We start from the raw sequence: 25,192 nt of genomic DNA on the forward strand, positions 1-25,192 counted from the left end.
GGAAATGTGGTTTTTTTTTTTGTTGTTGTTTTAAATATACAAATCCATGTGTGTTATGAGATGGGTGCAGAAATTGAGAAGGAGGCATTTGTAGCAATTTCCCCCACCACCGTGTAACGTGGGAGTTTTTGTAGTTGTGATGAAGTTAGCTGGTGACTTTCATCACCACGAATGTTGGCACAAGTCTGGAGTACAATATTTTTCTGACTTGAAGGCGCTAACAGAGTGAGCTTTCCTGCCTGGATGCACTTTTTGTGGGTGAAGAGAAATGCAACGGAAACAACAGTGTCGGGGCACTGAGATACATTTTGTTATTCATTTAAATACATTCTCTGTGTAATTACAAAGAAATAAAGCCTCACAAACCCCCAAACAGTTTTGTATTTCAAGACATGAGGAAACCACTGCAGAGACTTTCCTACTTGTGGAACTCACTTGTGGATCGCAGTCTACTTCTTTTACTGAAAAAGGGGGGCTTTGACCATTGCTGAACAGAAATCCATCTATGCAGTGTCTTCCACAGTAAAACTTGAAATAGCACAAAATTAAATCACCCAGTCTTTATTTGTGTGGCACTTTCCATACAATCTGAAACTGGCACAAAATGTTTTACAGGGTGCTAATTTAGAAGCCTGTAAAAACTTATTTTTTATAAAAATAAATATATATACCGGTGTATATATATATGCATCTTGAAGAGGCAGTTGACTAATTTAAGCCGTGTGTAGGATGTTATGGTCTACGGTGAAAGTCAGAAAATGCTGTACAAGTTAAGGCTACTAAACGTGACAGGTCCGTATAAATCTGGCTCACATGTAAATTTTGTTATTTTCAGCAGAACGTTTCCTGTCACACCCACGTCCAGCTGTGGTGCTGCTCCTCATTCTCTCGGGTGCGTGTATTTGTGTGTCACATATGTAAAACACCTGCCACTGCTCTTACTCCTGTGCTACAGCCGCCCAAATATACAAATATACTCGGTTATGACTTTGCAAAGCTGGCTACACCGACGTTTGCAGCGCGCCCTAATTCTCACTGTTATGCGTGTGATAAGCGCGAGCTCTTCCTTTCCTTTTAATGGGGACGGGCTGTGTAATATACACTGGTGTTTTCCTGGGAAGAAAGTTCAACGACGAAAGTGGCCACCGACGTAATGAGACTTATCCCCGGTACCCTGAGAGGGAAGGGACATATGTGACGTGGGCGTTGGCGAGCGTGTGTGCGCGCGAGTGAGAGTGACAAGAGAGGACTGACTCGCTCCGCTGCACGCGGCTCCACAGTGTAATAGTTATCAATAGACAACAAATGTGGAAATGGGTCTCCAAGTTTGGCTGGAAAACGCATGATAAAGAAAATAGAAATTGTGTTACCACCACCATGACAGTTATGTTTAAAGTAGCATGCAAACCGAGGAAACAGTACCCTCTTGTGGCCAGTATTTGAATGAGACTAAAAAAGAAAGATTTGAGAAAAACGTTGAAACTGTCTGCAGTTGCTAATTAACCTTCAGTATCATTTAATGAAAACATTACTAACGAAATACAACAGCGCACAAAATCTAAATCTTGAAATCCATATGGACTTTAGACTTTTTCTGACAATGTGACACGCTGCAATCAAGCCCTTGTGTTAGTTTTATACTTACATGAACCAAATGTCCTCAGATTTAAAAAAGCGTAGTGAGATATTAAAGGGGAACTCCGAGGCATTTGAAGCGCATTTCCATTGCTAGAGGTTGTCAAATACTGATAGTAGGACACAGACCGGTGCAAATCGGCGCTCCCTGTGCGGCGATTGCGCTGTTTGCACAGCCTGTCATGCTAACCAAATACGTGGTGGCTAGGGGCAAGCGCTAAACCTTCCACGTAAAACAACAACTTGCACACTGCAAAAACGTCACACCACTTTATAAACCATCCGACAATAAAGTCACAAGCCTTACCATCAAAACCATATGCATGGTTCTCACATTACTGGCATGGGGACGTTACAAAACAACTTTATAAACAGCATGTCACTTACCTCTTGTCGGTAGGCGCGCGCATGTTAAAGCCCAAAACAGTCAATGGACGATACTCCCATATACAAAACAATTATCTTCTCTAGAAAAACTGCGTTCAAGTATTTTAAACATTACAACAATATTACTGGGCATGTATTGTTGTAATGTTTTAAATACTTGAACGCAGTTTTTCTAGAGAAGATAATTTAAGCCATGTAAGAACACGTTATTCTAATAGAAAATTACTTTGCAAGTTCCAGGATCATATTGGGTCATGTGAACCCACACAGTGGAGCATGGGGGTGGTAGCATCATGCTGAGGTGATGTTTATTATCAGCAGGGTCTGAGAAATTTGTCAGAATTGTAATGATGGATGGCCTGAAATGATAGGTGTGCCACAAAAAAGAATAATAACGTAAAGGACATTTCTCAGTGATCTTTCGCTATTTCCTAAAAGCTTTTGTTTTTTTCCATCTCCAAACAGATTTTGCTGTTTTTCTATAGCAGTCTTCAACCGAGTCAGTGGATGTACCCACAAGACTCATAAGGACATTTGATCTTGCTTGAGACCTGATCTTCTTACAGGACTTCATGGGTTTTATTCCCCTCATTTTATATAAAGTAAATGTTATTGAAGACCTTAAGAGAGTAATTCATGTAACAAAATCCACCAATATGCCAGAGCTGAATCACATTGGGTCCCCACCAGATACTGAAAGCAAGGTTTACATACTCGTTCCACTTGTTTGTGGAATTCTGTATCGTTGTCCTCAATAAATAAATGACTGAGCACTAAATTTGGTCGCGCTCGTTTGATTGGATTGTATTTGTGTACTTTCAAGACTTGTGTGTGAATCTGATAATGTTTCAAGTCATATTAACTTGAAGATACATGAAATTCACAAGAGTTAATATGATTTAAAGCATCACTGTAGTCCTATAATCAGCCCTTGTAGCTTAACTCAGGCTAAACCAGAGAACTGGCCATCATTCACCACGTCCAAGTCCTAAACAAGTGAAAAGTACAGTTCTGCATTTAGGCCGCAGTGGAGGGAAATCATTCTAACTACCTTGTGTCAGATTATCTTGTCATCATTTGCCAGTGACACTGCTGCTTTATCCATTCACTCTAGATCAGGGTATTTATGATACATAGTTAAATGTTGGTTTTGCCTGTATTAGGGTGTGTTGTGTGAATTTTGTGTGTGGTTTGTCCAACAACCAAAGAAGCCATTGCTAATGTGACGATGGTAGGGGTGATTGGCAACACAAATTCATACAGTCACTCCATGTCATGATTTTCAAATGTGTTAAGATGTTTATTTTTTTTTTAAGAAAGGATAATGAACAATCTAAACCTCAATGGTTCCCGAAAATAAAGTAAGCTGTTGGCTAGCTATCGCACCAAAAGTGTGATAGCTAGCCAACAGTACATTCTGAGAGTATTCCGCTGGTTATCACTGGGTAAGATTAGGATCAGTTATCTTACCATCAGCTGTTGATTTGTGTTATGACTCTGATATTATGACACTTGTGTTTGTGTGGGACTAAATTGTGGTGCTATGACCTCCTCTGCCTCTGGGTGGGGCTGTCACCCTGCTGTGTTTGTCCTTGTCTGAATGTTGTTACAGGTGTCAGTTAGTGGTTGGACTGGAGTCCAGTGGCACCATCTTTAAATTAGCTTTTGGCTATGCCAGGTAATCCTCAGCTTCTTTTTTTCTCCCCACCAGACCAAACTATGCCAAGTGGTACCATGATTGCCACTGTGAGGAGTTAGCACTTGGGTCGCTATAATTAGCATATAAACTAAAAAGAACAGCCCCTTCTTTCAGTTTTCAGCATTATTCTGTTTACTGTAAGGGAAAAGATAAGATCCCTGTATTCAATTGAGTTTTCTTTTGGAATATTTAGGTTATTTCCTCAAACTTTAGGTTGTTTTGTTATTTTGTGCAAGCTCACACTGTTAAAGGGATAGTTCGCCTCTTTTGACATGAAGCTGTATGACATCCCATATTAGCAATATTATTTATGAACATTGACTTACCCCCCGCTGCGTCCTGTGAGCCAAGTTCCAGCCTCCTTTGGCGTTGACGAAGGTAGTCCGGCTAGTTGGCTGGGGCTTAAAAAATAAAGCGTCTCGCTTCTCAAAACAATATGCGTTCAAAAGGGTAATACATTTGCTTCACAAAATCGTCCATCCAGAAAAAGTCAGACCTCACATCGCTTGGCGCTATATATTGCTAATATGGGATGTCATACAGCTTCATGTCAAAAGAGGCGAACTATCCCTTTAAACTTAGAAACGAATCTGTTTGGAAAAGACACCGCTGAGTGCGAATGAATGATTCTGTGTCAGGATTAAGGAAAGTCATCTGTGGGGATCAGTGATTAGTCCACAGCTGTTTCCTCTTTACATTCATGATATTTATGAAGGTACAAATTTGTTCAAATTACGTATTTTTTGCAAATTACATGGAAATAATAAATAATAATAATAATAAATTTATTTATATAGCACCTTTCATACATAAAATGTAGCTCAAAGTGCTTTACAAATAAGATTAATATACAAAGTAAATAAAGTAAAACAACCACAAGAACAACAAAATAGAGCACAATAGAACATGTCACTCGGGGGGGGGGGGGCAGAGCGAGGAGGAAACAGACACAAACCAAAGACAAAGCACTAAAATAGATAAATGAATTTACCAATAAAATAGAGAAACAACAAATGCAATATAAAAATAGTAATAATAATAATAATAGAATCCATAAAACTAGTAGAAGGCGAGGGTGTATAGATGTGTTTTTAGCTGCTTTTTAAAGTTTGTAATATCTGTTGACTGACGAATGTACACTGGTAGAAAGTTCCAGATTTTTGGTGCATAAAAACAGAAAGCAGCTTGCAACAACATGTTCATGAAACTAAATGAAAATTTTCAAAGCCGACAGCTATCCTGTGCACATCGAAGGGAAATTTAATCATAAAGCTTGATAGTTAATTTATCACCCACTCATACCACCCTACATATCTTACTGTGAATAATTATTATTATTATTATTATTAGTGTTAGTGTAGTTTATTATGATGCGGAAGTAACTGGCCTCACACGTGACTTCCTCAAGAGCATTTTCTTTTCTTTCTTTGCTTTACACACACACACACACACACACACACACACACACACACACACACACACCATGCATGGGTTCTCTCTGGGTACTCACAAATATGCATGTTAGACAGACTATTGACTCTAAATGTAGGTGTAAGTGTGAGCATGCTTGATTTCTGTCAGGTTTGTCTCTGTGTTAGCCCTGTGATGGATTGGCGACCAATGGGTGTTTGTTTGGGTGTTATTAGGCATGTTATTTTCTCAGACGGATATGTATAGACATCGTAAATTAGAAAAAATGTGGTAAGAGTAGAGTAAAAATTGGTCTCATGTGCCAGTTAAAATAAGAAAAGCCTTTCTCTTCGCAGGAACTGACAGCATGATCGTACGCATCGTTTTATCACTGCTGTATACATGTGTGTATGTGCATCTGTGCAAGTTCCCTCAAGAAATGGTTCAGATAAGTGGAATGTCAACTTCCCCTTGACACAAAAAATACCTTATATAGTGACTTTCTGCAAATAAGCAACAACAACATACACACACAGATAGAAAGACAGAAATTATGTTAGTGGAGAGACGCAGACAAATAACCTCTATTACTCTGGAATTTTCTTATTCAGTTGTCTCACAGAATGTTGTCTTGTTCAGGTTACATACAAGTTCACAAATATGTGTGTTTGTGTGTGTGTGTGTGTGTGTGTGTGTGTGCTTGTAGGCAGCTGACCCTGGTGTGAACAGGGCTACTGTTTGAGACCACAGAGAGACTATTCTTCACTGCGACTTAACGCACACAAACTACACTCTCACAGCCATCCACTCTCCCCTCTCTTCCTCGTTAATTTGTCACAAACACACAAACGCACATACAGAGGGTGCAAGAGAGTCACTTGCCATCTCTTATTCTCCTACAGAGAACTCTGGCATAGCCCTGCTTTCTGTGTGTCACTTACACACACACACACACACACACAGTGACAATGTCCCACCACATAATGACCCTTATTTCACCATCCTGACTGTGAGTCACTGGTTCATTCAGGAGACTGGAATGTCAAGCTCCATCACTTCAACTCATTTTATACTTAAAAACACAATTACATGTGTGAAATGAAAAGATATTGGAAAGTAATGGAGCTATATTCAATATGACATAGCACTGTCTCCCATTTATATCTGCCTGACATGAGTTTTTTGCATGAACAGGGCAAAGAAAAAGATACTACTTGAATATTTGAGCGTATGTCCTGAGCACTCTGGTGAATATGAGGCTTTTACTGGACAGTTTACTCTGATAAGATCGACAATGGGGGAAAAAAAGATATTGAGTAGTTTAAAGTCACAAGGCATAACCATACACTGTCAAAAAAGTCTATGCACACAACCCAAAACAGCTAAAAGTCATGTTAGCTAGCTCATTTTTTAAACGGTAAAAATTCAATGTCCAAAAGAGCTTTTTTTTTTTCTACCCCAGCAACAAATGTTTGAAAACGTATCAAAACATGGTTGTTTCTTCTATTCAGCCAATATTTTTGGAATAAATCAAAAATTGGTGTTAGGTACTGTAAATTAATCAGCTTGCTTTAGCTGAGTGAAGAGATGTTGGCTATTTTGCTACTTGGCTAACGTCGCTGGCGTAGGTTTGCTAAACTTGAGAATAGATCGTGTTGGGTTAGGAACATCATCTATCGATAGCCTCCTAGCTGCTAGCGGAACTTTTAACGACATGAAGTTTGGAAACAGCCTGATATTGAAGCCATAAGTTACTGCTTTATCAACGCAGTACATGTTGATACCAAGTCATTGGTTGAAGCTACGGTGCAGGGATGAAGAAAAGAAATGACAATTGCACTTTAGGATTTGTAACAGTGTTTGCAACGGCTGACTCACAGATTCCTTCAGGCCGTGGTGGAAACATAGACTCCCTTACTCATTTAAAGAATTGAGAAAACCCAGGGGACAGTAAGGGTGCAAAAAAATTCCCACAAGAATCTGTGGTTTGATTGTTCATTGGAAATATTGTTTTATTTCTGCATTCTTTAGATGTATTTCGGATATATTACTATGTCTCTTGTAAGGCATTGGTTTTAGGTTATGATATATGTTTTTTAACTTTTTATTTCAGACTAAGTTTTATGAGGTTTAAGGAAGCAATTCCTTGGTATATGCTCCAAAAAGATGCAAACAAAATAAAAAAGCACTTGGTCAAGTTTAGTAAATGAAAAAGAACATGCTTAGGTTTAGGAAAACATATTTGGTTTGCGCAACAAAGGCTGACGAAACATTAAAAAAGAAATGATAGAGTCTCATTTGAGAAAGACACTTTTAGAGTTACCTTGATCATGCTGGAATAATAAACCAAAATCAACCCCAAATACACTGCAAATGGACAGAGTCAACATCAAGTGTATAGTTCTTTAGCAGAAGAGGCTGATATAGCAAGCAAATATGCACTTCTTTACAAACACAAATGACCACAATGATCCTCCTTGCCTGCTGGATGCGAACATCAGTTGGTCTTTTTGCCCCAGTTTTGTAACTCACGCTTTGAGTCTAATAATGTGCAATTGTCTTAGAAGTTCATATGTACACCTTACACCTCATATGTAAGACTTCTGTCTTATTATTTGATTAACTGGCATTAAGCCATAGAAGTTGAGAGCCAAAATACAGCTTACTGTGCTCAGTTTGTCTGTAGCTTATGGGTGGCTAAATGAGAATCTAAACTGATATCAGACTGATTTCAGGAAATGAAAAGGCAGCTTTGCAGGTATTATAGGTACAATTCAGCCCAGTATTCTCCCCTGCACTGTGATTCTGATGTTGGAACTGTTGCATCTAACCTGTGTACTACCCGCACAGGAACAAATACAGCCCTGGTGACATTATTTAAATTTCAGCTGATGCCCCCATCCTGTTATCTATAATGAGCATCATTTATGGCACCTGTGCTTTTCTTAATATCACATGACAAAACATGTCGTCCATGTTTCTGCATCTTGTGCTTGAAGATACAAAAGAGTGTAAAAAAAGAAAGATTTCTTTTTTCTAAATCTCATGACTCTTAAAGGTAGGGTAGGAGATCCTGGATTTTGAGTCCAGCGAAGCTGCATTTTGAAAATACACAGGTAAAAGTCCCAACCCTTTTCTTCACTTTCCCCCGAAGGCACGCCTCTAGAGTACATGAACGCGCACGAGCACGAAGGTGCACGAGCGCTGTTCTGACAGCAAGCATCGATCGTTGCCGTATTTAGTATTTAGTATATGATAACTATACGTTTAATAATGCTAGGTGCTAGCCAAGCTGGCTCTAGTTTAGCTTCCTGCCAAGCTCCTGGACGCGTAATTCGTTCACGGAGCAGGGTACGCGCACAGGGAGAAGGAGGGGTAGGGAGGAGCAGATTGCAGTTGGATAGACGGCATCAGAATCCAATCATTGTGATACTGTTTTTCCTAGATTGTAGGCCACTAAAACTTTTCATATTTGTGTTAAAACTTTTAATTAATTGGTTGCAATGGGGGTGTGAAGAGTATTTCAAGCAATATGTGAAAAAAATGTTCCAGAAAAAGATCCCCTGGCCTACCCCACCTTTAAATTATATGTATAATTTGTATATTTGATATTATTGTTATCGATAAATGTATGTGCTTATCTATTACAGATTTTTATGAACAACTGTAAAACCGCAAAGACAGGAAAGGAGTTTCCTGAATGTCTTTTTTTTCCCCAAAGAGTCACTCACAAAAAAAAAATCTTAAGAGCAAAACATACGAACCAATGTCAAAAATTAATTTATATCATTGTAACCGGAAATAGAGTGGTTCTCATTTCAAAATTAGGCTTCAGAGTCAAAGGGATAAAGAAGTTTTGGAACCTGAGGCAGACGTTCAAGTCCTTAGAACTGTTTGTATCGCGGTCAAATCAAACTTTCACGCCTCTTGCAGTCCATGTTTAATCCCCTTTGAACGGAGCAAAATTAAAAACGCAAATCGAAGAAAAATCACAGTTCCCACGAAGCACGTATTCTGAAAGGCGTAACCGGAAACGGTGCGTTTTACACCGCCCAGCTTGACGCAGTTAGCTAAACTTCAGAATGGACCTCAGGAGAGAAAAGCCCGTTACTTTGCACCGTTAGGGGAGAAAGTCCGACCGTCCATGTCTTATGTACAAATATCTACCCGCTAACAAAAGCTACTGGCAGCAATGTCGAGAGAAAACACCACTCGAAGTCTGGACAGTATAGACCTCGCCGCTCTAAGAGTAAGTAGAGAAACGTCTTCCTTTTCCAGTGAAATGTTTGAGTAAACACTGTAGGATTTTGCGGGTTGGCTCAATAAAAGTTGTTGCCCGAAACTCCCGTTAAGTTTCGAAGCAGCTAATCATCTTTACTCTTTGCCTCGTCTAACGGTGACTTACTGCTTGACAAACTTTGAGCGTTAACTCTGCGTGTTATGCGCTTTATCCTGTAAAGTTCCTTTCTGTGGCAGCTCCGTGTCCTGTTGGGTGAGAGCTGTACGAGATACAGTGTTTACACGGGATTTTCCTTTGTAGGACTTGCTGAAAAGTTAACGTGCAACAAGTGGCCCACGTCTAACAATGAATGTAGATATTGATGAAGGGGATTTAAAAAAAAAAAGCTTCTACTTTTTCCTCCTCACTGTGTTACTTAAGTCTGTGTTTAAGTGCATATTGGTGTGCAGTACCAGAAGTCATTAATTTATTTGATCTAGTATATTGATTAGTGCAGTTGGCAGTGTGAAGAAAACACACGTGTGTGGTACACCTCCTGTGTGATAATATTTCTTCTTTTCAGGCCACACAATAAAACAAAGCAAACACTATGATATTTTTCTTCCTAGTTGCCCAAATTCATATCCACACATGCACTGTCATCTCCCCAGCTAAGGGCGGCTGCACACGGTGGTTCTCCATCTGCCCTCACCCCTGAGCAATCGGAGCCTTTTTCTCAGAGTTCTGCCTGGCATGAACTTGCTGTATTGTGACTTTGCTGCAATGTAGCATTTCCTGTTCTGCACTGGTAAACTCAGCTGTTTGCTCAGCTGTGAGAATGAACCCACTAGCTGCTTCTCACACCTCCTGTTTTTTCTTTTTCTCCCTCTCTGTGAATCTTCTCTCTCTGTAGGATCCGGCAGGGATCTTCGAGTTGGTCGAGGTGGTCGGCAATGGGACCTACGGCCAGGTGTACAAGGTGAGCGCGTCGTTTCTCGTAAAGCTCACTCACCACTTCCAGTTTGTTGCGTGAAGACATTTCGGTTGACTGAAATATCCTGTAGTTGTTACGGCCAGAACACACAGATTCACATACACACACACACACAAGCATCTTCAGCATCTTTAAAGGCCCTGGGTGGGGCTCACTTCCTTATCGCAATATCTGTTTGTCTATATGCGAGTGTGTGTGGTTTGAGGTTGCAGGAGGTGTGTGAGGTCTTACTTTTTTTAGTTTTTTTTTGCAGCTGGTCGTGTGTGTGAACTTCTGCTGTTAGGTTACTCTACTTATGTGCGTTCATTCCAGTTTTTAGCACTCGAAAGCTGACGGTCCTTTTGGGTTCGTGATGACTCTACAGCACAAGGCTTTTATGAGGGGTCAGTTTTAGATGCATTTTGATTAGAGTCAAAAGACTAGCTTTATTTGCAACATGACCGCCCTTCTACCTGCAATTGGGAGGGGGGGGGGGGTGTAAATACGAGCAGCATGGCAGTACTTGCACAAAGTCTGCATGCTGTTCCATGCGGGAATGTGTGTCAGACAGTAGGTGGGTGTGTGTGCCTCGATCGCCACTTGATTTCCTGAAAGAGGAAATGTTGCAAGAGATGTGCTGGACAGTGAGTCCCACGCTGGTCTTTACACAGTCGTAAAAAAAAATCACGAATTTCATCCTGTCACTCGAATTCCACGATACTATAACAAGGGCGAAGCCAGCAAACACGGCTGCGTGAGGAGCCTTTTTCTATTCAGGCTGACTTATTATTGTTCAAATCTTTTTATTGACTTTTAAGTATTTATGAACATACATAAACATCGCGCAAGAAGACAAAACACGTAGAGACAGCAGGCACTATAAGATGACAAAAAAATAAAGAATAAAAGTAAAGTAGGGATATCCCGATCAGGTTTTTTTTACCTCCGAGTCATTTGATTTTGAGTATCTACCGAATCCTGATCCGATACTTCTACAGTATCGGATCAGGATTCAGGATGTCCCTGATTCTTTATTTTGTCTTTTAACACTTATAAACAGAGCACTTCTGTGAGGTAGCTTGAACAAAAAAAGTAATCAAGTAATAAACAAATTCTTCACATTGTAGTTTATGCAACAATGTCTAATATAAAAACGAGCAGCAGCTCAACTTGAAATACCTGGTTGGCATTTAAACAAATAAGCAAATAAAAGTGCCACAGTCTTATAAAGTAAGGCCAGTATGTGGAACTGCACTCCTAATTCTTACTCTTCTCCTCTGGCTTCACAGAAGGAAATGTACGTTTTTCTTGATGGAAAACCAACATCTCTACTTTGTCAGATTTGAGCCTGTTCCTGTTCTCATCAAGGATGTTAGCAATGTACTTGCCACCTCCAAATTCAAAGTTTGCATATCTCACAGTTCACAATCGCAACGTTTTTGTCATCCACTTTAAAATACCTCCACACCGCAGTCATTCGCGGCCCCAGCTTCAAGCTGCTGCCGTGTTCTGCCACGCAGCAAAGTGACGTCATGCCGCATGCGTTGTTTCTGTGTGGAGTTGAGATGATCTGACTCTGTACCACCACATTACAGTAAATACTAACACTGTTATTTTTTCCCATTTGTTTTGAAATATTATAGTTCTGATTAAAAAAAGAATGAGAATAAATATACATATATCAGGGTCTCTGCGGATCCTTAAAAAGTATTAAAAAGTCTTAAATAAAAAATACGTTTTTTAAGGTCTTAAAATGTCCTAAATTTCGCCGATTTTCGAAGAGTGGCATTAAATTTAATCTGGACGGCATTAAATTTCATCTGGGCGGAATGAAAGAAAGATATGTCTGGAGAGACGATTTTCTATCGCTCTGTGCACAATATGGCGACCGTTGACGTTCGAACTTTAGTGTGTGCGCCAGTACCTCCGGTGAAAACTTCCGGTGATTTGACAGCCAGCGCGTCAGGTTAGGGCCAGTGGCCGTAAACAAAGGTTAACTTATAGCCTAGAAGAAAGATGATAATATAACGTAGCTAAAAAGACTAGCTTTCTTCAGTAGCCTAATGCTTACCGATTTAGCAAGCCTAGCAGCCTCGTTGCTAATGCTAGCTGCAGTAACGTTACCAACCATACCCGACGTCAAGGAGTTGGCTGAGCAGGGGCAAGATTATGGAGGGGCTGGCAGAGTTAACTTCATAATGGGTGAGTGCAGGTTTCATTCACTTGTTTTCATTCTTTTACAGGATTGATTCACTTCATTGGTTTATCCGATTGCTGGCCGCCGAGCCATTATGTGTCTGGGTTTGTGTAGGTTACTGATCATGGTTGTTAGCAGTCGATAGTCAGGTTGTGTGTGTGAGTGTGTATTTTTTCTATGGGTACGTGCCATTGACTGTGTGAGCAGTCTGTGCTCGTTTTTTTTAAATTTAATTAGATTGGAGATACTTTATTAATCCCAAAGGAAATTAAATTTTGTCGTGTGGTTTATGCAATGCAAAGTCACTGTCCATAGTCTGTGCTTCACGTGAGTTGTCCAAAGTTCTGGTTTAAGTTAACTTGGGTAGTAAAATCGTTTTGCTAGTTGTAAAGGCACAGTAGACATAACTCGAAAATTAGGTTCAATTATGAATTTATTTTGCTCAGAGCCTCAGACAAACAGACAGACAAATGGCAGCAGTTTGTTTACACACTTTTTGTATGTTATTTACAGCAGTATTGCTGTATTATTGAGATTTGTAAATATGCACTGACTGTTTGCACTGTTGCTAAAATACAATGTGCTTTGTTAAACTGAACAGCCTAGAGTGTAGTTTTTATATACATTTTTGCCGTGGTAATGATCTTAATTTTTATTCTTAGAGGTCTTAAAAAGGTCTTAAAAGTCATTAAATTTGTTGATTTAAAAAATGTGCAGATACCCTGATATATAGATAGGCTAAATATCCGATTGCTGATCGGGATGTAATGTCCGATTTCCAATCGAGTCTGAAACCACATGATCGGCCCCGATTTCAGATCACATAAAGAAGGAATGGCTGGAATCTATAATTTTGAGTATTCAGGCTGACTTAAAGTCGTGATTCCCACGATTTAAGGTTGCATCTTCCACAGATCAGTGTATTAACCTGAGAGGATTTTGGTTTTGACACGAAGCCGCTCCTCCCTGTGTCCCGTCATTCTGATCTAAAGTACTTGCAAAATTAGCTTGTGGGTGAAATGTTTTGCAGGCAGATAATAAGGGTCAGGTCTGTTGCCCTTTAAACCATCAGTGGCTGCTTCTCTCATCACGTTTCCTGCCTATTGGCTGCATTTCCCGGGTTGTTAATAACTCGCAGTCTATCGGCGCTTTGTTCTTGTTTATTAGAGCTGCCGTAAGCAGAGTAACAGTGGGACGCGTTAGCAGGCAGTTTGATAAGAACTGTTTTTAAAAAGCATTTGTAAGTGTGTGTATTTGTTTTTGTGTGCGTGGGCGAATGCCATCATGGCAGAGCAGGACAGGTACAGGGTCTACAGAACAATAACTGATGTACGCACACACACATAAAAGCCTTCACAGAAACAGTTGGTTGTGGACTGATGCAACGCAGGAGATGCTGACAAAGCAACTGGGCTTTTCCTTTGTTTATTTCTCTGCGTCATTACGGTACATTTTGAATGTGTAGCAATGGAAGGTGAACAGGAAATCCAGCAACAGCTGATCGGGACTTTAAGTCAGTCCATCAGTGCTGCGTGCATCTTAATGAAAGACCGGTTATGCCACTTAACATCTCACTATCACAACTGTAGCTGAAAATGTATTTTCTGAATCATGTTTCTTCCAAGCAGCCGGAAATTCTTGCAATCCCTTAAGGTGGCTTTCTGGGGGTCCTCACAAATCCTGTATTTGGACATTTGCTGCTTGCACACGAAGAAAATCAAGCACAGCTCTGAATTTTGCACAATATGCATGTAGTTTGTGTGCAAGAAAACAAGCGACACTAGAATTATTTGTTGAATCTCTGGCCGATTAACCAGCTTGGCTTTTGAGCGCACAGCATCTTAGTTTCTCTCCCACGTGAAACGTGCAAATACTACTATCTTTGTTGAACTGTCAAGCGTGCCCGTATGATGTCAGTCTGTTTGTTTTTAGCTGTACAAAGGCTGGTAGGAGGCGAAAGGTTAGAGGAGCCGGCTCTAAAACCACAGAAACAAGTGGAGTTAAGGGTTAGGGCGGGGTTAGATAAGGTCAAGCACACAAATGAGATTTGATAGGGTTCAAGTTGAATTAAATATCAAGCTCATAACTTATTAAAATGCTGGCAACAGCTTTAGGTGGGCAGGAATGAAAATGGAGTTGAAAGAATTGGCTGGATGCACATTTGTGGTGTGGAGCTTCTCTGAGTGATCCATGTGGAGAAGCCGGTGTCCGTTGGAGGAGAGTTAAGTGAGGACAGAAGGCAGGTTGGCCATGACACCATGTGGAAATTCTTTCAGCCAATAATCCCACAATGATATTTATGTGTGTAGTTTATCGACACGTCTGCTGTAAACCAGCGATCCGCTGTCTATTGGTTATGTTGTCAACTACAGCCCCGATTCCTAAAGAGTCGGGACGCTGTGTGAAATGTAAAAAGAAAAAGAAACAACACAGAAAGCAATGATTTTCACACCTAATACACCAATATTTCAATCAAAATAAAACAGAGAAAACGTATCAAATGTTGACCGTAAGACGTTTTACTGTCTCGTGAAAAATATCCGCTCATCTTGACCTTGATGGTAGGAATATGTCTCTAAAAAAGTTTGTATGGGACCGTGTTCACCACTGTTTGGCATCACCACTTCTTTTAACAACACTCTGCTGAGGACACCAGCTGCCGGACTTTCGGGGGAGGAATGTCTGAAATATTTCAGATTTCTCAACCTCTGCTCATTTTATTTCTGAGACTCTGCCTCTCTGAGGTGCTCTTTTCATATCCAGTCATGTAACTGACCCGTTGCCAACGAACCCAATTAGCCACAGCATGTTCCCTCGGCTGTTTATTTTCAGTACCACTTACTTTTTCAGCCTTTTTCTTGCCCCTGTCCCAACTTTTTCTGAGATGCGTCGCTTACGCCGAATTCAAGATGAGCTCATATTTTCCACGAGACAGTAAAACGTCTCACTTTCCACATCAGATATGTTTTCTGCGTCCTATTGTGAACAGGATATTGGTTTATGAGACTTACAAATAGTTGCATTTAGTTACGCAGCGTTCCAACAGTTTCGGAGTTGGGATCGTAGTTCTGCTATAAAGTAAAGCTCCGCAGTCGACCTGCGTCTCACATCAGGAGCTGGTTGTTGCGCTTGCTTAAACCGACTGTGACTCATGTTGCACAGCATGTGGGCGCACGTATTTATTCTTGACCCACTAATTGGTCGTTAGCAGTCAGATATTATGTTAATCAGAAACAGGGATACAGACAGAGACTGGAGGAAAGTGAGCTCCATTGGTCTCATTTTCATTTGACTTCAGCAGAACAGCCCCCTGTTAGGCAGACAGGATTTTCCGACACGCTAAGACAGACACTGTTAGGAGAGGCTGATTGCAGTGAGGGCTGGATACAATCAGGCCATTCCATCCAAACTTCCCCTGAGAGGTCAGGAACTACACGGGGAATCTTCATCCCACTTGCATTTACGCCTCGGCCACGTCTTAAGAACTGTTATTATTAGATTAGACCAAAACATCATTTTTGCACGAATCTTCAGAACATCGTTGCGTGTTTCAATGAATGTTGGAAAGAAAGGGGGGAGGGGAAAAAAAGTGAAGTGCAGATGTGAAGGTCGAAGGAGATTTGAGATTCTTAATAAAAGACCCGTTTTCCAAAGATGTTTTGCTTTGTTTTTCATATCGTAATGAAACGTGTGTTTGACCAGTCGGTGACATTCAGTACTGCAGACTCCACCCATGTAGTTTTTGGCATGCTGGACGCAGTGAATTACTAGCAGGAATAGTTTAAAGGCAAGAAGTGAAACCCTGGACTAGTCGACAGGTTCTTAGAGTATAAATCCTTCGAATCTCCAATGCTCCCGCTGTCAGAATATGCTCATTAATACAAACACAGACACGCAAGGTCACGGTTCCACTGATTTAGCTTCACTCATTTTAGTCTTAATTTAAAAGGATTTCTGTGGAACTTTTCTTTTACAAGTTCAACACACTCATGTGGGGGGATCTAATGCACATGAGTATTAAAGGCTGCATTATGTGCTGTGGCAATCACATGGCGGTCGGAGTCCTTCGGCAGCGTCGTGTCCTCGGGACAGAGGGCTCCAACCCTGACAAAAATAAAACACACACAGTAACAACAGAGTTTCATTAAAGCCACAAAGCAAAAACATGTTCTGGTAATGCTGCATTCGAGGTTGTTAGTACGCTTTTCGTGCATCTCTCACTCACCATAAACACATCATCACACACACAGACACACACAGACTCAGGGCGTTTCCCTGTTTGCAAAAGGAACTTCCCTTCCCTGCAATGCAGTGCTGTGGAGTCGTGTGTGTGTGTGTGTGTGTGTGCGCGCGATTTTAAGTGTGAATGACAAACTCTGCTAAAGCTTTGACCTGACGCAACACTGCTCTTTCCTCAGAAATGCTGACATGAGTGTGACGACACTTTGAGCATCAAAGTGTCACTTTCTGACCCAGAGTGTGACAGCACAATGCAGTTATCATCACCGAATGCAACTAGAAAGAATAGCTTGGAATAGTAGACTCTTGTTTGGCCGGCGTGCATGCTTCGATGCTTTCAAAAGGTGGCATTGAAACCTAAATGTAACACTGGTTTTCTGTTTTTTACTGGATATTTCAGTTAATCTGCGAAAGGTCAAAGCGGTGTGCGCTTGCTCTGCAGTTTCACTTCAGCCTCCTCTGCCTCTCGGTGACACCGTGTCGAAACCGCGCAACAGCTGGCTTTAATACCATTCCCAGAGTGAATCACTTACACTTCCTCAGTTCTCTCTGGTTTCATTAGCATCGCTTCCCTTTCTGTAATGCACATATCATCCCTCTGGCCTTACTCATGTTCAGATGTGCTGACCAAAATGCAAAAAATATTGTGTTTCCAAACATGATGGTTTTGACTAACTAGAAAATTCTCTTTTGCAACCCAGCAGCTCGACACTCTGTCGCTGCTCCGCAAAGGCGCTGAGAGGGTTTTTAATTGAGGAAACCCCAAAGTAGTTCCTTTGTCTAAACATTCGCAGTTTCTTCCTCGAAAGCTGGACATATGAGCTGCGTAAAGCCTTTTAGAATGTAAAAAAAGAAAAGTGAAATGAATCGGCTTTTATTTTCTGAAATAGGAATCTTTGTTTCAGAGCTAAGAAGCAGTGGGCGGAGGTTTGAAGTGACACAGAGAGAGAAAGGAGCCATCCGTCAGCACGGTGTGGAGAAGCCCTGTTTGTGCCGGTTAGATGTGCAACAGAAAAAGAGTGGGAGAGAGACAAAAGGGAAAAATGGAGAGGAAAGTGAGAGGGGGAGAGGAAGGAAGGCAGAGGTGAAAGGCAGAGAGACAGAGAGGAGGAAGGAAGAGGGAAAGAGGCTGATGAAAACGACCAAGAGAAAAGGAAAGCAGCCCCCCCCCCCAAAAAGGGTTAGAGCTGTGGTCAGAGCTGATTACCCCTGTGTGGTGGAGCACTGAGAATATGGGGAAGTCCAGCTGTTTGAAGGCACACAGAACAAACTAACCTCCTTTATGAACCTTTAAATTCCAAAACTACCACTAAAAAATATTTTTGAATATACATACAGCTGGGACTCAGTGCTGCGCTTCAGTAAAGCTGCTGGGAAAAAGAGTCGGTCTGACAAAGACTAGCGTGCTCGGACCTCTGGGCTGATTCCACTCTGAGCTTGCGCTGGTGAAAGTCGGCTTCTACAATGTGAGTGCATGTTTTTTTTGTGCTGGTGTGTCTCCAGCACTCTTAACAGCCCCAAAACGCCAGTCGGTGGCAGGTTTTTAAAAAAAAAAAAAAAAAATTTAACCCCGCTTTGCTGAGCCACTTTATGCAGTGGTCGCTGAAACTGGGAATATACGGTTCGAGATGGAGTTGATTCTAAAAGATGTTGGACGAAAGATCCCAGCGTGCACAGCTACTGGACTAACAGAGCAGTACTAACAACATCGATTTGATAAAAGGGTAGAGTATCTGGACCCGTGGCCTAAAAACCCTTTTTTTGATTTGACATTTTATGGGTTTTTTTTTCTCCTTCTCTGAGATCAATAAATTGAATTTGTTCCCTTAAGTTCCCTTTTGGCTTAAAGCGTGCAACCAAACATGAGCTTGCAGAGATCTGGTACAGTGCTCCCTCGAACTCACTTCAGAGCTGGAATTAAAAAAAAAAGCCTCCACTCGGGGAGGAAAAAACGCTTTTGTAAGCAAATAGTTGAAATCTAGGTTTTTAATCACGCTAAAGCCAGCATTGTCCCAGACTGCAGACGTTACAGAGCAACAGAGACACTGTTGCACTGAGTTTTATTTTCACATTGCAAGGATTCCACTCATGTAAAACGGTGTTTGCTTAATGTAAGCAACCGACAGAAAGAAATCACCCGACTGAGCCGGCTGATAACAGCCCGTCCCTCTGGCAACCTCATGCAACCTTATCTTGAGTTCTAACTGAGCTCTCTGAAGGTTTAGACCCAAAATATTGGAAAACCGTGCAGCTGTTTGGCGATTCAGTGCCAGCTGGTGAATGCCTCCAGTCTTTAAGCCACCTGGTCAAGATCTGTTTCACAGGGGAAAATCTTTCTCTCCAAAAATAAAGTTTGAAAGGTCTAAAAGTCGGGGGACGGGTGCAAAGGGGCAGATGAGACTGAGACGGACAGATTTGCGCAGAGGGAGGGCTGAGTCAGATGTTAGAGACACAGTTAGCGTTCCTCCCCTGCCTCCTGCTGCCGTTTGCGCTGGAAATGTCTCTGTTTCTAATTAGCATTTTACTTGAATGCATGTAAAAAGTAACCTTTCCACAGACACAGTGTTTGTCGCGTTCCCTTATTCTGCCATCTTGTGCGTGTGTGTCACAGAACAAGTGGCGGAAACACACGAGGCCATTGTATCTAAATTCTGCCACACTTGGTGTGTGTGTGTGATTTACTCAACTTCAGTGTCAGAAAATGCGACGCTTTCTCCAATTAATTCCGATGTAGAGCAGTGAGCCGTTTAAGTGTGTGTGTGTGTGATTGTGCTGCATACTGTTAATAAGTAGCTCAGCTGGGAGTAGTGGGAGAGTTATGGTGGCAGCATGCAGACACCACTGAGTCTGATGGGACAGGAAGGACATTTCCTTTATTTATCCCAGTCAGGCCAGCGGCTGCTCGCACGCCACAGTTTTCTACAATCATGGAGATGGTGTCCTCAGCGTGGGGGCAGGACCAGGGCCAGGGCCAGAATGGAGAGGGGTCGGTGAGCCTGGCGGGGTGCATCTCACATTCAGTATAAAGTGTAGATGAATGCGAGTGGAATCTCTGCTGGAGTGCGTTTCACGCCCGCTGGCTTGGCAACATTGTCTGATAAGCAGCACTCGCAGCGTTCCACTGGAACGTTTCCTTCTTCGACATTTTGCCTGCGTGTTTTCCCCAAGTGAAACGGATGATTTACGAAGATGTTGGTCACAAGAACTTCAGGATGTCACGGAACTCTTGTGCCCACAAACACTCTTCTTAGTACGAGGGCATTTCAAGGAAAACAATTCTTGACTTTGTGTCCATCTTTACGAGTTTACGCCATCAGACATTTCCAGACAGCATCATTTTGTGCAGCCACCTTTTCCTCTACACTTGTACTCCCAGCTGTTCTAACCAGGAAACACTAACTATGTTTCCCTCCCATGTGCCTTTACTTGTTTTTCCCCGGCATTGAAGGGAAAGTAAACCACAAAAACAATCGGCACAGAATTTTACAATGGCTGCATCCTTAATGCTCTGTTACTTTCTGTGTGCCTTTGTACTTCCTGTCCATGTTTTAATGCTTCCTTCTTCTTCTTCTTCTCCTAGCTTCACCCGCTCAGGATTCCGTTTGTAGTTCCAACCTTAATCAGGATAGAATGTTTATGTGCTCGTAGGAAAAAGCAACTACATGTGTCTCACCTCTGCTAATGAGCATTTTGTTCGTTTACATAAACTTTTTAACTTCTTATTGTTCTTTGAAATAAAATGTAAACAGGCATATATATACAACCCCTCAATTTGTGTTCGTCTCATGGTGTAACTCTGTAATGACTGATTGACCATGCTCCATGTCAGACCCTCAGGCCCATTTCATGCAGACGCTTAGAGCCTCGTCATACATCGCAGCTTTAAAGGCTCGTAGAGCAGCTGCTCTCGCATCTTGTCGGTTTTTCAGTTTTCCACGTTCTCACCTGGCTGAGCTTCACAGCTCTGGTCCTCCTTGCTGGCTCGCTCCCTCCTTTACGGTTTCTTTCACTCTCTTCTGGTGTCATGTTTAGTTTTTCTCTGGTAGACGTAGCCCTGTCCACAAACACTGACAAACATATCAAGAGATTGCAATGTGTGGGAGGGGAGAGCACATTTGACTCTTTAATCTGGTGTCGGGCTGCTCCACGAGGCAGCGAAACAGCTCACTTTCCATTTTCCTCACCATCTGCTCCTGTCAAAGCACTTTGCTGTCAGGAGTTGAAATATCCGCTTCTTGTTGGGTGCTCATTCTGTTGGATACGTTGTGACGTGACTCCTCTTTCTTGTTTTTGCCGCCAGGGTCGCCATGTCAAGACTGGTCAACTGGCAGCCATCAAAGTCATGGAGGTTACGGAGGTAAAAGTGCCCTGTAAACACTCTGTATGTGTGTCTTTGCTTTCATTTTGATCTCTCCTCTTCTGCCCCTCATCTTTAGTGTGTTTATCAATCAGCCGTTCTCCTGACATTCCCAGTTACTCCCGTTTTCTCTTGTTTCTTCCTTTCATTCTTTGCTTCTCGGTTATTTGTTGGGGTTATTCATTAAAAATGTCAATCCTCCTGTCTATCAACCCTCAGTCAGGATCACACGCGGACAGTTATTTGACTTTTATTTCATCGCAGGCGGCACAAACCCAAGAGATTTCAGGCCTTTTCTCGTCCGGTTTATTCAGTTTGCGAATTTATCCGTTTCGGCGTTTCAGGGCTGCAACAAATTTTTCAAAAAGGTTCGGCGGGGGCGACAATTTAGAGCTTCGTTTAAAAAAAAAAAAAAAAAAAAAAAAAGGGTTTCAAACAGGCAATCTCAGTCGTGTCATCGTGGCATCCGTCACAGGCTGAGTCCACGAGGGGCGAAGAGAAGCCGGAGGGTCTCCAGTTGGTCCACAGGTGTGTGAAGAAATGATTGAAAAGTGTAAAAACAAAGATTGGAAGTGATTGGCACATTTCTCCATCTACAGCACAAAGTATCTTAAAACAATTAAAGGACTCTAGAGACATTTAAATACATAAAAGGCCACAACACAAGCCTAGGTCGTACACTCTGATGCAGTCATCAATATTAGAGATCACTGTGGGACACCTTTAAGCGCTATAAAAGGGTTCCGTTCTGTAAAAAGGACTCTTTTGGGTCCAGTTGTCTCCTCAGAACTGCGGATCAGCACAAAGTCGTTCTGACTGATCAGCTCTCTCAAAATGAAGCTTTTGTATAGTGATGTGATTGATTGTCCTGGATGATAACCCCCTCCCATCCATAAGGCCTGAGCGGTTACAGACTGGGCTGATGAGTATGACAATGGTGTGAATGATATTTCACGTTCATCTCGGTTAAAAAGATCTCTCTACCAGCAGCTACGTTTTTTCCCACTCACATTATCCCTGAAAAGACACAACGCACATTAAAACTGCGAGCAGTGATATCGGCCCTCGCAGCCAAGCGCAGCTCTGGCCTTGCGACCGCCTGAGCGCCGGCACCGCCGCCCCGACATGGTCATCAACGCCGTCACGCGTCTCCCGCACCCGTCCACCAGGCGGAGCGTGCGACAAATCTCCCAAATCGCCTTCAGTCCACGACAGTACGACACCAGTGGCACGTGTTCAAAGTTGGACCGATATCTCACCTTTCAGACAGGAGTTACCGTCACTTTCTGTTTTTTGGGGGCGGGGTTTAGTGACGACAGAAATGTACCACGCCAACGTGTCAAGCGCTGCTCCGTAATGATGCACAAAAAATATGGTGCAGATCGGATGTCTCAAGGAGATATAGCTGTTTACATGATCTAGGGGGCGCAGTGGAGTCACACTCCAATATAATCCTATTGGGCTCTTTAGAGGTTAACAAAGGTCATTCTTATTTAGTTTGGTGCAAATCGGATGATGCATGTGAGATTTAGAGCCGAACGTATGCAAACGGCGAGGGATTGGAATTTGCCATTCTGCCACGCCCACGCTATTTTGTAGGTCCTGACAAGACGCACAGGTGTGGTGAGTTTCATAAGTGTCGGTGAAAGCATGGCTTGGGGCTGATGTTTTTTAGAGTTAGGGGGCGCTGTGGAGGCATTAGGCCACGCCCATCAAATATTGAACTGCACACCTGTTGGGGGGTGGATTAGGATCAATCCCAGTGAGTTTGGTGCATCTCGGCTCAAAACTGTAGAATTTAGAGCCAAATGTATGGTAACGGCGCGGTGTCTGACTTCACCACGCCGCCACAGCCACGCCTTCAACTGAAAACTGTTTTAAAGCAAGTCAGACCGAGTTGTTATCTGTATTCTGACACAAGATCATGTTGATTAGGTGAAGGGGGCCAGAGATGAAGCTTTCCAAGTAAAAAAAGTGACTTCCTGTTCTGAGGGGGTGGAGTTTAGATAACGTCAGCATATTACCACATAGGATCGACATGCATCCAACATGGATGAGTCATACCAAGTTTGGTGCAGATTGAACTTTTTACGTGGAAGTTATAGCGTTTCGTTTACACTGGTGAGTATGCCAAGTTCGCCGCTTGGCCAAGCCCCCTAAACATGCTCAAAAACTCAAGATTTTTGATAACTTTTGCTCCCCCATCCCTTAACTGCATACCGACCAAAGATGAAGTCCGTAGCTCAAAATCCCTAGGGCGTGAAAGTTTTTGTATGAGGTGTGTAAATCTGAAAAATGGCCAAAATTTGCCCTTTGACCCAAAATGGCTGCCTCCTTGTACGTTTTAGAGTAGGGCTGGGCGATATATCGATATTTAAGATATATCGATAGATTTTTAAATAAGATATGGAATTAGACCATATCGCATATATCGATATTGTTCAAATTTGCGCTGTAATACTTGCTTCAGGCAAGCCGTTGATCAGAGCTCTCTGCACTGCTTCCCTCGCTCCGGCTCCGCCCCTCCTCTCTCATGCACAGAGGGGGGAGGGGGAGGAACACTCCGGCACTCTTAAACAAACATGGAGAAGGCAACAACACCTGCGGAGCATACGGAGGAGAGCCCCTTGGTTGGTAAAAGAAAAAGCAGTGGCTCAATCATTTGGAGATGGTTCGGATACAAATTGTCAGACGAGCAACAAAACCAAGCTATATGTAGGGAGTGCCATAAGCACATTGCAGCCAGTGCTGGAAGCACTACGAATCTTTTTTTATCACTTAAAAACGTAGCACAAAGTGCAATATGAAGAGTGTGTGAAACTGCGCGCTGCAGCAGCCACAGGCACAAGCCGTCCCACACCTGACAAAGCTCACTGCAAGCTTCATTTTCCCGCTGTGTGCCCTATGAGAAAAGCGACAAGTATCCTTTCACATTGCCAAAGACATGGTCCCTGTTGCAACAGTGGAAAGAGGTTCAAAGAGCTAATTAAAAAGCTGGGCCCGAGATACGAGCTTCCCAGTCGCAACTATTTTGCACGAGAAGTATTGCCGCAAATGTATAGTGAAGTCAGACAGAACGTTGCGGGCCGGCTCGCTAACGTCACCCATTTTGCGTTGACCAGCGATATGTGGTCAAGCAGAACCTGTGCGAACCTTATATGAGCGTGACAGTTCACTTCATGCAAGACTGGGAGATGAAAACGGCTTGGCAACTGGTTGAGACTGTTCAGATAAGCTATTAAATTAACAAAAATAAACAGGTAATCTCAAGCTGATGTTTAAAAACGTTTTTCTTAAACTGAACACTTTATTTTCTTATCTCTTTATATATAAATGCTGCCCTCAGAAAAAGATTTACCTATTTTATTTTATCGGCTAATTTTATTTCAGATATTTTTTTATTTAAATGTGCACCTTACGGAGCTTTGTTATACAGTGTTTACATTTTATAGTGACTTTTCAATAAAACTACTCGTATTTGGCTTTGACTTTGACTGAGCATTTCATTTCACAGCTCTCACTTTGCGGAAAAAAATATCGGGATATATATCGTATATCGATATTCAACCTAAATATATCGAGATATGACTTTTGGTCCATATCGCCCAGCCCTATTTTAGAGCATACCTCCAAGAGACTTTTGTTCTTGATTTGAGGCGATCTACATACATACCGAGTTTCAGATCTCTACGATGTACGGTTCGGGCTATCTCACGTTAGGTGGCGCTGTAGAGCAGTTTGGCAACGCCCACTTTCGAATTTTGGGTAAAGTTTGGTGAGTTTTCGAATACGTTTAGGCCCCCCCTATTCGAGATTCCGTGCGGAGAAGAAAATCCTTCAGAAACCAGAAACAATAGGCCTTCGCAGCGCTTAGCTGCTCGGGCCTAAATATTATTTGAAGAATGTAGTCCTTTTTAAACGGTTTGCCTTGGGAGCAACTCGAACAATAACGCTGCAGTTTTCTGACGTTTGCAATCCTGAGATTGCTTTTAAAAGTCATTGTTACGCTGAGCATGTGGCTCCGCCGTGTGCATTTGCCATCGAAGCAGTTGAACCTTACAATCCATTAGACAGCC

General features: G+C 42.1%; 1 protein-coding gene across 6 annotated transcripts in view; it reads left to right on the plus strand.

Moving 5' to 3' along the window:
- Positions 1–9,216: 9,216 nt before the first annotated feature.
- Positions 9,217–25,192, plus strand: part of LOC142397480 (mitogen-activated protein kinase kinase kinase kinase 4-like) — a 72,563-nt gene continuing 56,587 nt past the window's right edge. For all 6 annotated transcript variants that reach the window (XR_012772712.1, XM_075480871.1, XM_075480867.1 and 3 more), the window contains exons 1-3: positions 9,217–9,380; positions 10,264–10,329; positions 21,060–21,116. Coding sequence is in view for 5 of the 6 variants with exons in the window: in XM_075480871.1 (XP_075336986.1) it covers positions 9,324–9,380; positions 10,264–10,329; positions 21,060–21,116 (180 nt within the window). In the remaining variant the exon portion in view is untranslated. The remainder of the gene's footprint in view (positions 9,381–10,263; positions 10,330–21,059; positions 21,117–25,192) is intronic.

This window comes from Odontesthes bonariensis, chromosome 13, assembly GCF_027942865.1.
Source record: "Odontesthes bonariensis isolate fOdoBon6 chromosome 13, fOdoBon6.hap1, whole genome shotgun sequence".
Taxonomy (NCBI): domain Eukaryota; kingdom Metazoa; phylum Chordata; class Actinopteri; order Atheriniformes; family Atherinopsidae; genus Odontesthes; species Odontesthes bonariensis.